The 13,218-nt window shown below is 32.2% G+C and overlaps 1 protein-coding gene across 2 annotated transcripts in view; it reads right to left on the minus strand.

Annotated features, from left to right (window-relative positions):
* LOC129228146 (histone-arginine methyltransferase CARMER-like) overlaps positions 1 to 13,218 on the minus strand; it is a 48,251-nt gene that overhangs the window by 12,533 nt on the left and 22,500 nt on the right. The window contains exons 8-12 of one of the 2 annotated variants that reach the window (XM_054862795.1): positions 12,994 to 13,169; positions 12,541 to 12,678; positions 10,452 to 10,630; positions 4,766 to 4,900; positions 1,817 to 1,929 (exon numbers count right to left, since the gene is read on the minus strand). In XM_054862795.1, the coding sequence (XP_054718770.1) occupies positions 1,817 to 1,929; positions 4,766 to 4,900; positions 10,452 to 10,630; positions 12,541 to 12,678; positions 12,994 to 13,169 (741 nt within the window). Of the gene's footprint in view, positions 1 to 1,816; positions 1,930 to 4,756; positions 4,901 to 10,451; positions 10,631 to 12,540; positions 12,679 to 12,993; positions 13,170 to 13,218 lie in introns of both variants that reach the window. The other variant, XM_054862794.1, reaches the window with a different exon arrangement.

Raw genomic sequence — 13,218 nt, forward strand, 5'->3', positions numbered from 1 at the left:
AAAACTAGCAAGATTCTGAACATTGTTATATGACAACACTTACTGTACTACTCAATTGGATTGAAATGTACCGGACAGGAGAACAGGTTTCGTGGCGATTTTCCAAGGTCAACCGACCCCCCCCCATCTTCGTCTGCATTTAAAGTAAAACTTGAGCCATAGTAAATGCCTTTCCTTTTGTTAGCTTCTTATCTAACACCCTACTTTCTTTTAGGGACACACACGACCTTGAACAAAGGAGCGGGAATTCTCCTATCTCAGAAAAAGTGCTCCCAATTGTCAAGCATCTGTAATGCCAAAATGTTTAATGGTTCTCTTCGAACTGAATGCTGAGGGTTGGGAACACGTGAAAGCAGTTAAATACCACGATGCCATCATAAGAACCGCCAAAACCTTTATGTGTATTTAAGGCTGCAGAGGATAAGGTCAGTGATGCTCCCATCAAATTTTCTTAGGGTATACACAATCAGCTATAGGGTATACAATATCAGCAATGCACAATATGTGTATACGATCATATATATAATAGTTATAATATGAAAATTTTTGAAGCTTGAGAGTATATGTCTAAAAAATGTTTGAGAGTATACAACGTATATAGAGGATACCATATGAGAACACAGCTGGATAGCATACTCTTAGCATTGAACATTGCAAAGCAATTAGAGTCGTAAAATGCTAATGCCTCAAAATTTTTTCAAACAAATTATAACTGTGATTTGCTACGAGCAAGTTAGTTTTTGAACTCAAGTTGTCTAGATAGATGATATTAATCCGTGCCTCTAAAGGTTGTTCTTTGAAATGCATTTCGGGCTATCCTGAAAGGTTTTATATTCATATTAAAATTGAAATGAAAAACACTTGCTAATGAATCCAAATTTTGTATTCCAAATTCATGTAGTTTAGCAAATTCTAAACTTAAAGAGTAATTGCACATAATTACCCTACATTCAAAGTCAAAAGTTAAAACAATGACAAAGAGCATTTGATAGGAAAGAAAATGACAAAGAGGAAAAATAAATAAAATTATTTAGAGATATATTCTTCATGATCGCATTTAGGCATTTAGAACGATATAATTAAAGAATATAGCTCACAAATATAATATCAGGAAAAAATTGCCAAAAAAAAAAAAAAAAAAGAAAGAAAGAAAAAAAAAGTTGAGGCATATGAAAAAAGCAAGTTTTCGGAAGAAAATGAGTGCAAAAGGTTGAAAAGCATCTCAGGATTAAGAAAGACTCAACTTTTAGTCGAAAAACATTAATTATCCTATTAGCAAATTGAAATTTTGTCACATAAGAATTCATTTAGAACATTTTCTTGGTCCAACATATTTCCAAGATCTTTTGACAGTTAAAGGTCCTGCCAACCTATCAAGAGGCAAGTATAGAACCTCGGTCTTATAGAAAACGACAAACTTTGGAAACTAACCTTATTTAATTCATTTAAAATCACAAAATTCAAAGATTAAAGCAATGAAAATGGATCTGTTAATTTCAAGCAGTTTAAGCTTTCTTTTAAGTGTCTGAAACATGCTCAAATACAAAGGGTGGAAATAAGCTTCTTTAAATGTTTTGTGGCAGTATTTACGATTTTCAATGCATGAAACATCTAGTTGCTTAAATAAATTGTACAGTTCAATAACCAGAAAGAACACAGGAACACAAAATGATAACTTTTCACCAATTCCAAAAAACACAGCACACAAAATTTGCACAAATGCATAACAATCATTTATAAATGCATACCTAGTCATTTATATGAAAATCAACTCTCAAAATTTACATTTAAAAAAAATAATAATAATTTAAAATACCTGTGTGAACAATGATGGAGAAATACCACCGCCAATGGAACTAGTTGGAACACTTGCTTGAATTCTTGAAGTAGTTCTACTATTTGGACTATTTCCTGAATTTTGTAAGTTTCCTAAAGAAAAAGGAAAAAAAATATTTGTTTTTGAAATGGTCTTTCATTATTATTATTAGATAAAATTATTATTAGATAACAAGAAAGCACACCGCAAAAATGTCCTTTTTTCAAGGGGATGGACCTTTTGCCATTTCTATGCTATTTATGAAGAAGATAATTTGTCTAATATTTCAAATATATGTTTACGACAAGAATAAATTTTAACAAGACTGGGAATATGAGAAAAAAAAAAGATAACTTACCACTTGAAATGGAATAAGCAATATGCAATAAAACTAAGGGTTTTTTCCCCCATCAAAATATAGGATATATAATTTTCAAGATTTTAATTTAAAATTATTTCCTCTAAATTCTCTAATTTGTATTACTTTTTCTTATAAATGCTCAAATGTTTGCACTAAACTAGAAACTTTAGTCAATAACTAGGCGACTAAAACTAAGCACAAATTAGGAAATAATGCTAGGTCTAAATTCTTAAAAATACTTTCATGCCAAAATTAATTTGCAATTGCCAAACTAAAAACCAGACCACACTTTTATACTTACCAACGAGGAAAGATTTCAATGTGAAAAGTTTTAAGAAAAAAAGAACACATACAGTAGACCCTCGTTTTACGCGGGGGTTACGTTCCACGGAAATGCCACTTAAATTGAGACCTAATACTAGTGTTAAAATAGGGGCTTGGTTCCGTAGATAACAAAATACTTCATTCTAGTGATGACTAATTGTATAATAAGTTTAATGTGTACTTATAATGACTTATGCACAACATGCATAAAGAAAACATAAATTAATTTTGTGTTCTGTTTATAAAGAGGGGCTGGCTATGATAGTCTTTTGGCAGTCATTAAGAATTTTTCTCTGTAATTCTTTGCACAGCATTAATGCATCCATGATCACTTGCGTCATTTCCGTGATAGAATCTTCTTTCACTAAAAAATCAGAACAATCATTTTTATCGTCTAGAAATGGCTCAAAATTTTCAATGTGAACATTTTTGGTTGTGCGTCATCAATGTCGGTATCCTCGTTAGTTTTGGCCTCCTCTGTCACTCCTAAAAGCTCTTCTTCATGTGAGTTCTGAACAGTGTGAGTTTAATAACTTTACTTCTGGAAAGAGCTTTGGAACCAATTGCATAAAATGTCTCCAGTGGCATAAGCTCGATTATTAGCACGCCAAAATGCAGTTGATTACGTGTAATCTGCAATCTTTAGATGTTTGGATTTTGAAAGAGGGGAAAATTTTATCTCTTTGCATTGCCGAATCCAAGGAAAAGCCGAAACTCATCTGTGTAAAATAAAATAAAGGTGTCAAATCTTAAACTGCATATAATTGAGACCGCGTAAAATAAACCTGCGTAAAATGACAGTTTACTGTATAAGTCTTTTTAATCTTACTAAAATTGTAACATACTTAATTTACTCAATCTTTAAAAAACTTTTTAAAAAAATGCCTGCAGTTGAGTAACTCATGAATTTTCCATTCTTCAGCAGAATGTTCTTCAGAACAAATGAATTTCTTGATGTTTGAAATCAAGTGCCATCCAAAATGTCTTTAGCACTTTTTAAATATAATAGATTTTCTTGAAACCTTCATAAAGAATATTTTTAGTTAGTCTGGTAAGAATTAACAAAGTCTTATATTTTGTGAATGGCATTGGCTTGAGTTACATCGGATGCAACTGAATGGAAATCTTTAAGAGGCGGGACAAAAATATGATAGTTAAAATTTTTCACAGAAGATAAAATACAGGAGGAACTCAAAATAATTGCCCACACAAAGTTATTAACTTCTGAGTGGTAAAATTGCATAGTGGATGAAAAAGAAGGAGTATAATAGAAGCAGATGCAATCGGATTTTGAACTGCGTAAAAAATCGAGTCTAACACAATGAAAGCCTAATAGAAGCTAATACAGTCGGACCCCAATTTAACGAACGTTTATTTAACAAATTTCGCGATTTAGAAAATTTGTCTTTTTCCCCAACTAAAATGAAGGCAAAAACCCCTCTTAAACCCCGAATTAACGAATTATTTTAACAGCCGAAAAAACTTTTTGTTAATTTGAGTTAGGAAATGTTGGATTGTTTTCCAATTGACTTAACCCATATTGTCCGAAGTAGAAAAACTCTTCTTGGAATCAGCAATTTTTGACAGGCGAAGGGGAAACCAATGAATAGCAATTCTGATGCAGAAAGCAATAATGAAACTCCCATTAAAACTTACTTTTTCAAATGTTTTACATGGCCCGGAAACTAAAAACATATCTCATGCAGCAGGCTGTAAATGACAGTGTTTTCTTTCCTCCTTAAAGTCGAAAGAGCACTATTTCGAGTCAAATATGAAGGAAATTATTAACTATCTATTACACAGTACTTTAAAATTTCAAATTAACTAGTGTGATAAATCATTGATTGCTGAGTAAAAAGTCTTTCTAATTATGGATATTTTTGCGCAGTTGCTTATTAGCACTTTTTAATAAGCTAAGTGCATTGTTTTTTAAACTTTTTTTTCACACAACGATATTAGGAATAACTCTGATTTAACATATAAAAGTTTCGGTCCCGATAAATTCGTTGAATCAGGGTCCAACTATAAGCATAAAAATTGGCTGGTATGGATATAGTCACAAAAAAATAGAAGTTAACATGCAATTTTTTTTTTTTTTCCAGAATACATATTTCCACATATTTCATGCAACCACCTGTCCTAATAAAGATTATACAGCTTAACTCTACCTACCCTACTAAGCATAATTAAAAATGTAATCTTATACCAAAATATAAATATACTAAAGCTCAGTCCATAGAGCATATATAACTGACCTAACTCACCCAAAGGTATAATTGTGCTGCTTTGTTGAGAGCCAATAGGACTGTGTGGTATGTGTTGCTGTACTGGATGAGCATCCATCACAGTATCACCATTCATCAGAGTTATGCCATTTACTACTAAATTGGTATTGTTGGCTAAAATTAGAAAGACAATTTCTAAAATTCAATGTTACCTGAACTTACAAAAATCTATTCCTTAAACCAGAGAATAATTTTTATGAAATGAAAATGTAAGATCAAGAAAATATTTTTATAATGCTTTCTTTAAATTTAAATAAGTTACATATTTCACAAGTGAATGCTATATTTTTGAACCTCAGAACTCAAGGAAGAAAATTTTGAGATATGGAGATTTTGATGTAGTTATAAAAATGAACAATAAATACATTCAGTGACACTATGGGGAAGGGGGGGGGGGGGATCTGCCCCGGGTGTCAACAGTCCATGGTGTGACACCCTAAGTGAAATTGTAAGTTTTTGAAAAATATGAAGCCAAAATGCATTTTTAAGACTACAAATTTGAAATTTTTCTGGAGGGGGTAAACCCCCGGACCCACACTTTTATTTCTTTTTTTTGTGCATTAGCCCACTTTAAATTTTGTTATGGCACAAATTTAGCGGTTTCTGAAAATTGCATGAGTCTCATGCCACATGTTTACATAAAATTTTGTTTTTCTTTTGCGTCTGGGGAGGGGGGGGACCACAAATTACCGCCACTGGTGTCACTCATGCTAGGTACGCCACTGATACAGTGAAACGTTACTTTACATATCTCAAGGGACTGGGTTAAAAAAACGTAAAAATACAGGAAATGCATAGAAAGAAAAAGTCTAAATAGAAAAAACTAAAATTAGTCAAGATGACTCTTTCGGGGTACATACCCTTCAGGAAGAAAAACATTCAAGCACTTTTCAAGGAAAAAAAAAATTTTTTTCAAGGTAATATCATAAATTTGTGCTAAAAATATTTTGTGCAGATTTCATTTCACTAAAACATATAAATAAAGGGGAATAATATAAAAAAGTATAGGAAAACAAAATTGCATTTTCTACAAAAAGACACTTTGATAAAAGATCTATTATGCCGAAAGTTTCTATGAAAATGTATGTAAAGCTCGGTCATAAAGAGGAGCAGATCCCATGAAATTTAGAATCGAAGTTGAAGAATCTTTACATTCAAAGTAGCATATTTTCTAGAATCGCAAGCTAATATTGAGGGGGAAAAAAAAAACCTTCCATTAGTGCATGTAACTTTTATGGAAGAAACCAAAATACCTAAGTTTAGTGGCATAGCCAGAGAGGAGGTTTTGAAGTCACCCCCTCCCATCCCTCCTCCTCAGTTAACGTCCTACCCCCTGAATCCAAAGACAAATTTGTCTTTGCCTTTCGAAAGTATTGTTAACAACTTCTTCCAGGGTTCATACTCTATCAAGACAAAAAAATTCCATGCTTTTTCCAGGACTTTTTCATGACTCCGAAAAAAAAATTTCATGACCTTGTTACATGAACCTAGATTTTGGTCTTTTTTTCACATTCATGCGTTAGATGTTTTTAGAAAACATTTTGAATGAATAGTACTATTCAATATCAATAATAAGAAAATATAATAAAAAAAGAAAAATGCATTAAAATTTTTAATTTAGAAATCTTGTTGATGAAAACATTTACTGATGTTTTTGACAATGACATAAAGCATTAGACACATAAAATATTTATGAAATACAGAAATCAAGTAGTCATCATTTATAAGAAAACTATATGCAATGTAACTTACCCTGCTCGTAAAAAAAATTTTAAGTCGAATCACCATACACCCAGTTTAACTTCTAAAACACTTTTTTTCTTTCAGTATCTTCTGCATGAATTTTCACTTCAATTTTAGAATAGCACAAGTAATATTCTTATAAAATATATTTCACAACATTCTCCTTAAAATACTTGACATTGCAAATTTTGTTCAAGGTCCAGAAAATTTTTTTCTTCAGCAGTGTTTCTTATACACATTAATAGATAAAAAAAAAATAATAAATAAATAAATAAAAAGAAATAAATTTAATTTTTAAAAAAAAGTTACTTCATTACATTGCTAAATTTTCTAGGGCTTGTTTTTTTTCCCTGGCTGTTTTTCTAAAACTGTTTGATTTCATAATCAACTTAATATTTCTTGTCTGTTCTGCTTCTTCTGCAAGATCATCAGCAGATTTAATTAATTCTGCAATATCCGTTTGAAGAGTTAGTTTCTGTTTCTTTAACTTCTGTATTTCGTCCTGCATACAATCTTTTCTCTTCTTTAAAATATTGCTGTTTTCTTTGCTTCTTAAATCTTCGAGGTGCTGCATATATTTTTGCCTTGCTAATGCTGCTGATGTAAGCATTTCTTTGGAGATATTTACATTCAAAATTCCACCAACAGAATTTATATGGTCAGTAATCAGTCTCTGGGCTACAAGAGTTTCATCCTGCATGTTTTCCACCTCTAATTGCCTGTTTACTGAAAAACCCCTCTCTACACTTGCTTGCCCATGGGACAATAGCAGCAACATTTTTAGGACTTTCCAGAGCTGATTGTAGTTCTTCTTCTCTTTAAAAAAATTATAAAAAACACAATCCAGTCAATCTTTTTCAGCATCAAACTGCATTATTTCTGAAGAAGTATTTCCCTCATCCAGAAAAGTCCGAAATTCACAAATTATAGCGTCACAATTATGTTCTGAAATTCTGCTGTTTTCGACTAAAACTTTCAGAATGTTTTTCATTTTATTCAAACATAAATCTTTGTTCTTCAGTTTTTGTGGGTCTAGACAAGAAATTTCTCGAACTATTATATATCTTAAAGGATTGTGTTCTAGTAGTTTCTTTGAAGCTTCCAATAAAAAATTTTTTGCTTCCATTTTGAACTGCATGTAATCTCTATCAGAAATTTTTTTTGAATTCTTTAAACTTTTAATCAGCTTATCGGTTGAAAATCCAACATCAACTTTAGAGTAATCTAAGTGATTGTTTGTATTACTTCAATATTAAAGTAATTTACAACACTGGTACACTTATTCAACACTTCTGGTTTTAAAAATCGAACAAAAAGATTTTTTAATAAAGATTTAATGTCATCAGAGAGGAAGGGTAACATTGGCTTGTCTGTTTGATATTTCATTAGGAAAGGTTAGAAAAGCTTAGCAATTCAAAACAAGCATGAAATTTTTGCAGGAGTTAACAAATCAATGGCAAAGTCTTTTAATATATCCCCAGATTTGTTTTTTGGATCTTTTAACTTTCCTGTTTTAATCGCGTTTACATAAACTATTAAATTATCCCAAATTTCCAAGGCCCTTTCAGCCACTATTACATTTTCGACCCACCGGTGGGCACAGAATTGAAGTGGAACAACAGATGAATCCGTTACATTAAAGAAATTTTCCCGTCTGGCTGGGCTATCATGATAATGGAAATACATATTTGAGAGTAACTTTTTAATTTTCCAATCAGATGCTTCAGAACCTGTTTTAAAAGCTCCATTTACAATATGAAGCCCACAACTGCCAGTATTTAATACTTTAGAGTCATAATTTGACTTAAGTTGCTTCTGCAACAAATCGAACAGTTTCCAGTTAACATTTGGCCCATCCATCGACAGTTGCACAACGTTAGCTAATGGTAACCCATTAATGTTTGAAGTTTTATTAAGTTTCTCCAACATTATTTCTGCCGTTGCATGGCCGAGAAAACTTGAATCCAGGTATTTTGTAACCACACAGTCTTCCTCCCATACAGGTATATACAAATCCATCTGCTTCTTTTGCAACTTTTTGTTCAGTGTCTCATCAAAGAGCAAAACATAACCATCTTGTTGCTTTAAGGATTGCATAAGAAGAGATTTAAAGTATGGGGCGATCCCAAAACGGCATAAATACACACACTTTTTTTCACCACATGAAAACTATTTTGCAACTTCACTATCAGGACACATTTTTTGAAGAACTAAGTTAAAATTTTTGCAAGAATTGTATGATATGTGATTGTCAATGACATACAAGGCCTATAAAATTTCAGAAGAGAGAACGTCATTACCAATGACAGACAGTTTACATTTAGAGCTTGAACTAACTGCTTTAGTGCAAGTAGCAATTTCTTTGTTGCTCTGTTTGGAATTTTGAAGCTTCATTATGAAAAAAATTTTGCAATCTTAAATTCGGTGTATTTTTTGCTTTTAAATTATCTTTATGTTTTTTAGATTTTGCATGACTGGTTAGGGCTGCTTGAGATATCAAATGATTTCCTGCACAATGAACATTGTGCTCGAAATTTATTCTCATCATTTAGCACCCAATCTGAAAATCCCTCCTTCATCATCCAATTGTAATTAAAAACACATTTTCCAGGCATATTTCTTTTTTTACTCAGACTGGCTCAATTTACAAATTTTAGCAAAAACATGTTCTATGCTGATGAAAAACAAAAGTACCTTACCGGACATCTTCAGTAATGGGAAGAGAAAAATGAAATAAAATGGAAAAATTATTTAAAAAATTAAAGAATTCAGCTAACACAATTTTTAAAGGATAAATATAACACATTCACATGGTTTCGGTTTCGATATTGAATGCAAATCAAGCCACAGAAACACCGCATTACTTCATTCCTCAATTCACTTAAGGCACAGGGTTGCCAGAAATTTAAGAGAGAAAACAACTCAAAATGCCCCCAAAAGTAGCCAGAGAGAAAAAAAGTCGCTCAATTTTTTTTCTTTTAACTTCAACTGAAAGTTATTTTTGTTCAGAAAAAGAAAAAAATTGGAAAAATCGGCGATTTTTCGTACAGATTTTAGTTCAAGCTTGGCGCCATTTCAGAAATGAGCATACTGAAAAAGTAGCCAATCTGGCGGCGGCCCGAATACCTCCCACCTGCTCCCACTCCTGCCTCACTCTCTGAAATCCGCGCAAAGGATTCTGGGGTCCTAAAAGCCTGATGCTAAAAATAGAATTTCCCCTTCCACTATCGGAGGGGAAGGGAATGGAAGATGGGGGTGGGGGGAGGATCACTTCACAAGCGCTGCTACTTGCTTGCTGACTTCGCGCTTTTTAATAAAATTTAAAAAATGAATAATGCATTTCATCTGGAACTTTTTCCATGAAATTTAAATTTTTCCATCACCAAAAATAATTTTCCATGACTTTTCCAGGTCTGAAATTTGTTTATTTTTTTTCCCATGACTTTCCAGGATTTCCATGACCCGTACGAACCCTGTTCTTCTGATTCGATGGATTGCTGAGCATTGATTCTGTCAGTGACAATGTCTCCAGAATTTGACGTGAGGGGCTGTCTATAAATGATGTCACAATTTTTTCTAACTTGGACTTTCCCTTAGTCACAGTTTCACATGTCATTGTATTTTTCATAAACATATTCTTACAAAAAATGCACTTCTTGTTACCTCCTCCCTCCTCTTGTAAAAACTCACGATTTAATGATCCCACCTCCCCTCCTAAAGCATGACATTATTTGTGGATGACCTAAGAAGTTCTGAAAATTTTTTAATGTTACAAGCTTTAAAATAAATTGATTTTATGGTACCGGAAAATTAAAATACTTGCAGAGTAGGTCGTGTTTGACTGTCTAAATAGATTGGATGAGAATAGTCCAGTGACAATATTTCAAAATTGGCAATAACTGAAGCAACTACAATCACTTACATTGTTGGGCATCTAAAGTCTGCCAATAACCTTCACTGGGAGAAGTTTCGTTACAACCAGGAGGTGGCTGTGGAGGTTGCCCAGTGTAACGAAAGAACGGATTTTTGAGATCCAGGGTATTGAAAGCTCGTATACTGCTTCCATCAATCATCAACTCGATGTCAACATCATAACTTTGCCTGAAGGAAATAAAAATTAGTTGCAGTGTATGGGATTACGGCATGACAATTACTAAAAGCTACTAATATTTCGTTGATGGAGAAGGAAAACCTATGATAATTAGGAGAATGTTTAAATTTTTCTTGAATCTCAAAAAAGGAAAACATTAATCAACATCACATTACATGAGATGACAAAATCTTTTTAAATTGAGGAGCTAAGCAAAAATGTCAGATGCAAAAGCATCTTTTCAACTTTGACGTGATATATATTATTACCTCAGAATGACAGTAGGATATATTACTGTTGTTTCAGGGAATAGATGTCTTATGTTTTTTCTGCCCGAGTTCCATTCCAAAAGCATCACAACTAGGGCATTTTCCTGGGGTTCTTGGTAAACTGAATAAATTTTTATGCTCTATATATACTATCAGGATCTGTATTTAGTTCCTGAAGATCCCAGTGACAAATAGTCACAATACATTAAATTATACATTAAAAGGAAAAAGAAAACTGAAAAAAATAGCACTGGAGTGTAAATGGAGTGAAAGAAAAATTTTAAATAAAAACCTAATGTATAAAAGCAAATTTATGTAATTATCAAAATAGCTGTTCAAACTAAAACATAAAAGACTGGTGGTTTTCCCTAGCAATTAAAAATGTATGATCAGTTTAGAAAAAGAAACTGAGAAAACAGGAGAAGGGAACATGTTTCAGAAATATTCATCAAAATATTTTTAAAAAAAATCAATTAAAACTATTAACAAAGATAGGCAGTTTTCCTTAGTAATTGATTAAAAATAAGAATAGAGAGAGATGATAGAAAAAATTGGAGAGAAAACACAATTTCTTTTTTAAGGTCTTGCAGAAAGTAAATTGAGTATACAAAATAGAAAAAAAAATGTGTTTTCAACACTGAATCATAAATAGATAAACAGTCTCTAAAATATGTTTTAAAAAGTAAGGTTTAAGAAAGTTTTATGATACATGAATCTAAATCTTCTTCTGAGTATGCTGATGATCGCTATACTGTTCTGTGTCAACTTCATCACCTTTATTAAGAGAGTCCTCATCAGTTGAAATCTCAACTAACAAGGTCTGCAACCTCTTCATTTCATCTTTATAGCATAGATAGTGATGCATTTCACAACCTCTTCATTTACATTCACAATCGGAAATGAAAAGCATGAGCGCTCGCTCCTAGCCTCTGAGGTCCGAACCAGAATTTTCTGGAAAAAAGGGGGAATGTACATTTCTGAAAAGCATGCGGTCAGTATGTAGGTCACCTTAAACACAGCTACTATGGACCTCATTCATTTCCGTTGAAGGGGTGATTTTTGGCAGCGTAGTTTTGTAATGACCGGGCTTGAGAGGCCGATGCAAGTCCTCCCGGGTTAATAAAGTTCAGCATAAAAATAGTTAAGAATTTCAATTTGAAATGAAGCATTTTGAAGGTCTTTTGGTAACAGGTCACTAAACTAAAGCACTCTGAAGGACCCATGGGAAGAACCTTGATGATGGTTATTTCAAACGTGAATCTTTAATTTTAAACTTTAACAGGGGTCAATTGGTTCTTTTTCAGTAGTTGTTTCGACATGAGTCAACTATATCGAAAATCACAGGCACGCAGCACATTTTTTTCACATCAATGTAAAGTTTTAGCTACTGCTATACAAATGCTTTGATTGCAGAATTGTGTATTCTGAGATTTTTAGCAGACAGAGCTGTAAATCATGACAGTATGATGCTTCACATTTGATTCATCCTCATAATCAGAAATTGGTAGCTGAATATTATAACTATACTATAAATTAGTTTTAAAAAATTGCAAATTTAAATGAATATGAAACAGAAAAGCAAGAAAATTGAAAATACTAAAAAGTTCATAATGAAGTTTAATATAATTGGTTACAGCTATATTAAAAAGTACCTTTTATTAGAGTTAAGGACCACTTTACCAGAGACTGACTGTCCCCGTTGTGCGAATAGAGGCGTTTCTAATAAACACCTAACTTGATACCAATGAGTAAGAGGTTGAGTTGGAGCTGTTGATAACCAAACTGTTTGCCTATAAAAAAATTCTATTTAATAAAAGAAAACATTAACATATTTAAACAATGACTCCGAACATGATTGCCTAAAACAGGAATATGTTTCTACTGATAACATTTTATATACAGATATGTGCATATCAAGAACACAAGATTTATCAATTTTTAGGGAACATATCAACTGCCTTACAATATTAAAATTGAAAGTAGTTCATAACAAACTAACAAAATTTAATTTCTCATAACTTACAGTAGCATTTCTGAAATACTGAAAATAAAGTCTAATTATAAATTTTTCATCACAGAGTAAAAATATGAGAAACTTGACTTACGTTGAACCAAAGAAAGCAACATCAAACCAAAAGGCAAGACCATGTATTTCACCAGTTTGATTTAAAACAAAATTTAAAGGAATATCTATTTTGTGCAAATCTGTTTCTTGAGCTACCAGAAAATCTACGGTGTGGCGTAAAGATTTGGCCATACAAATACTGATATCAAAAGTATCCTGGGAAAAAAAATCAAATTGAAATAAATTTCATGTATGATAAATAACA

The sequence above is a fragment of the Uloborus diversus genome, chromosome 8 (genome assembly GCF_026930045.1).
Source record: "Uloborus diversus isolate 005 chromosome 8, Udiv.v.3.1, whole genome shotgun sequence".
In the NCBI taxonomy this organism is placed as follows: domain Eukaryota; kingdom Metazoa; phylum Arthropoda; class Arachnida; order Araneae; family Uloboridae; genus Uloborus; species Uloborus diversus.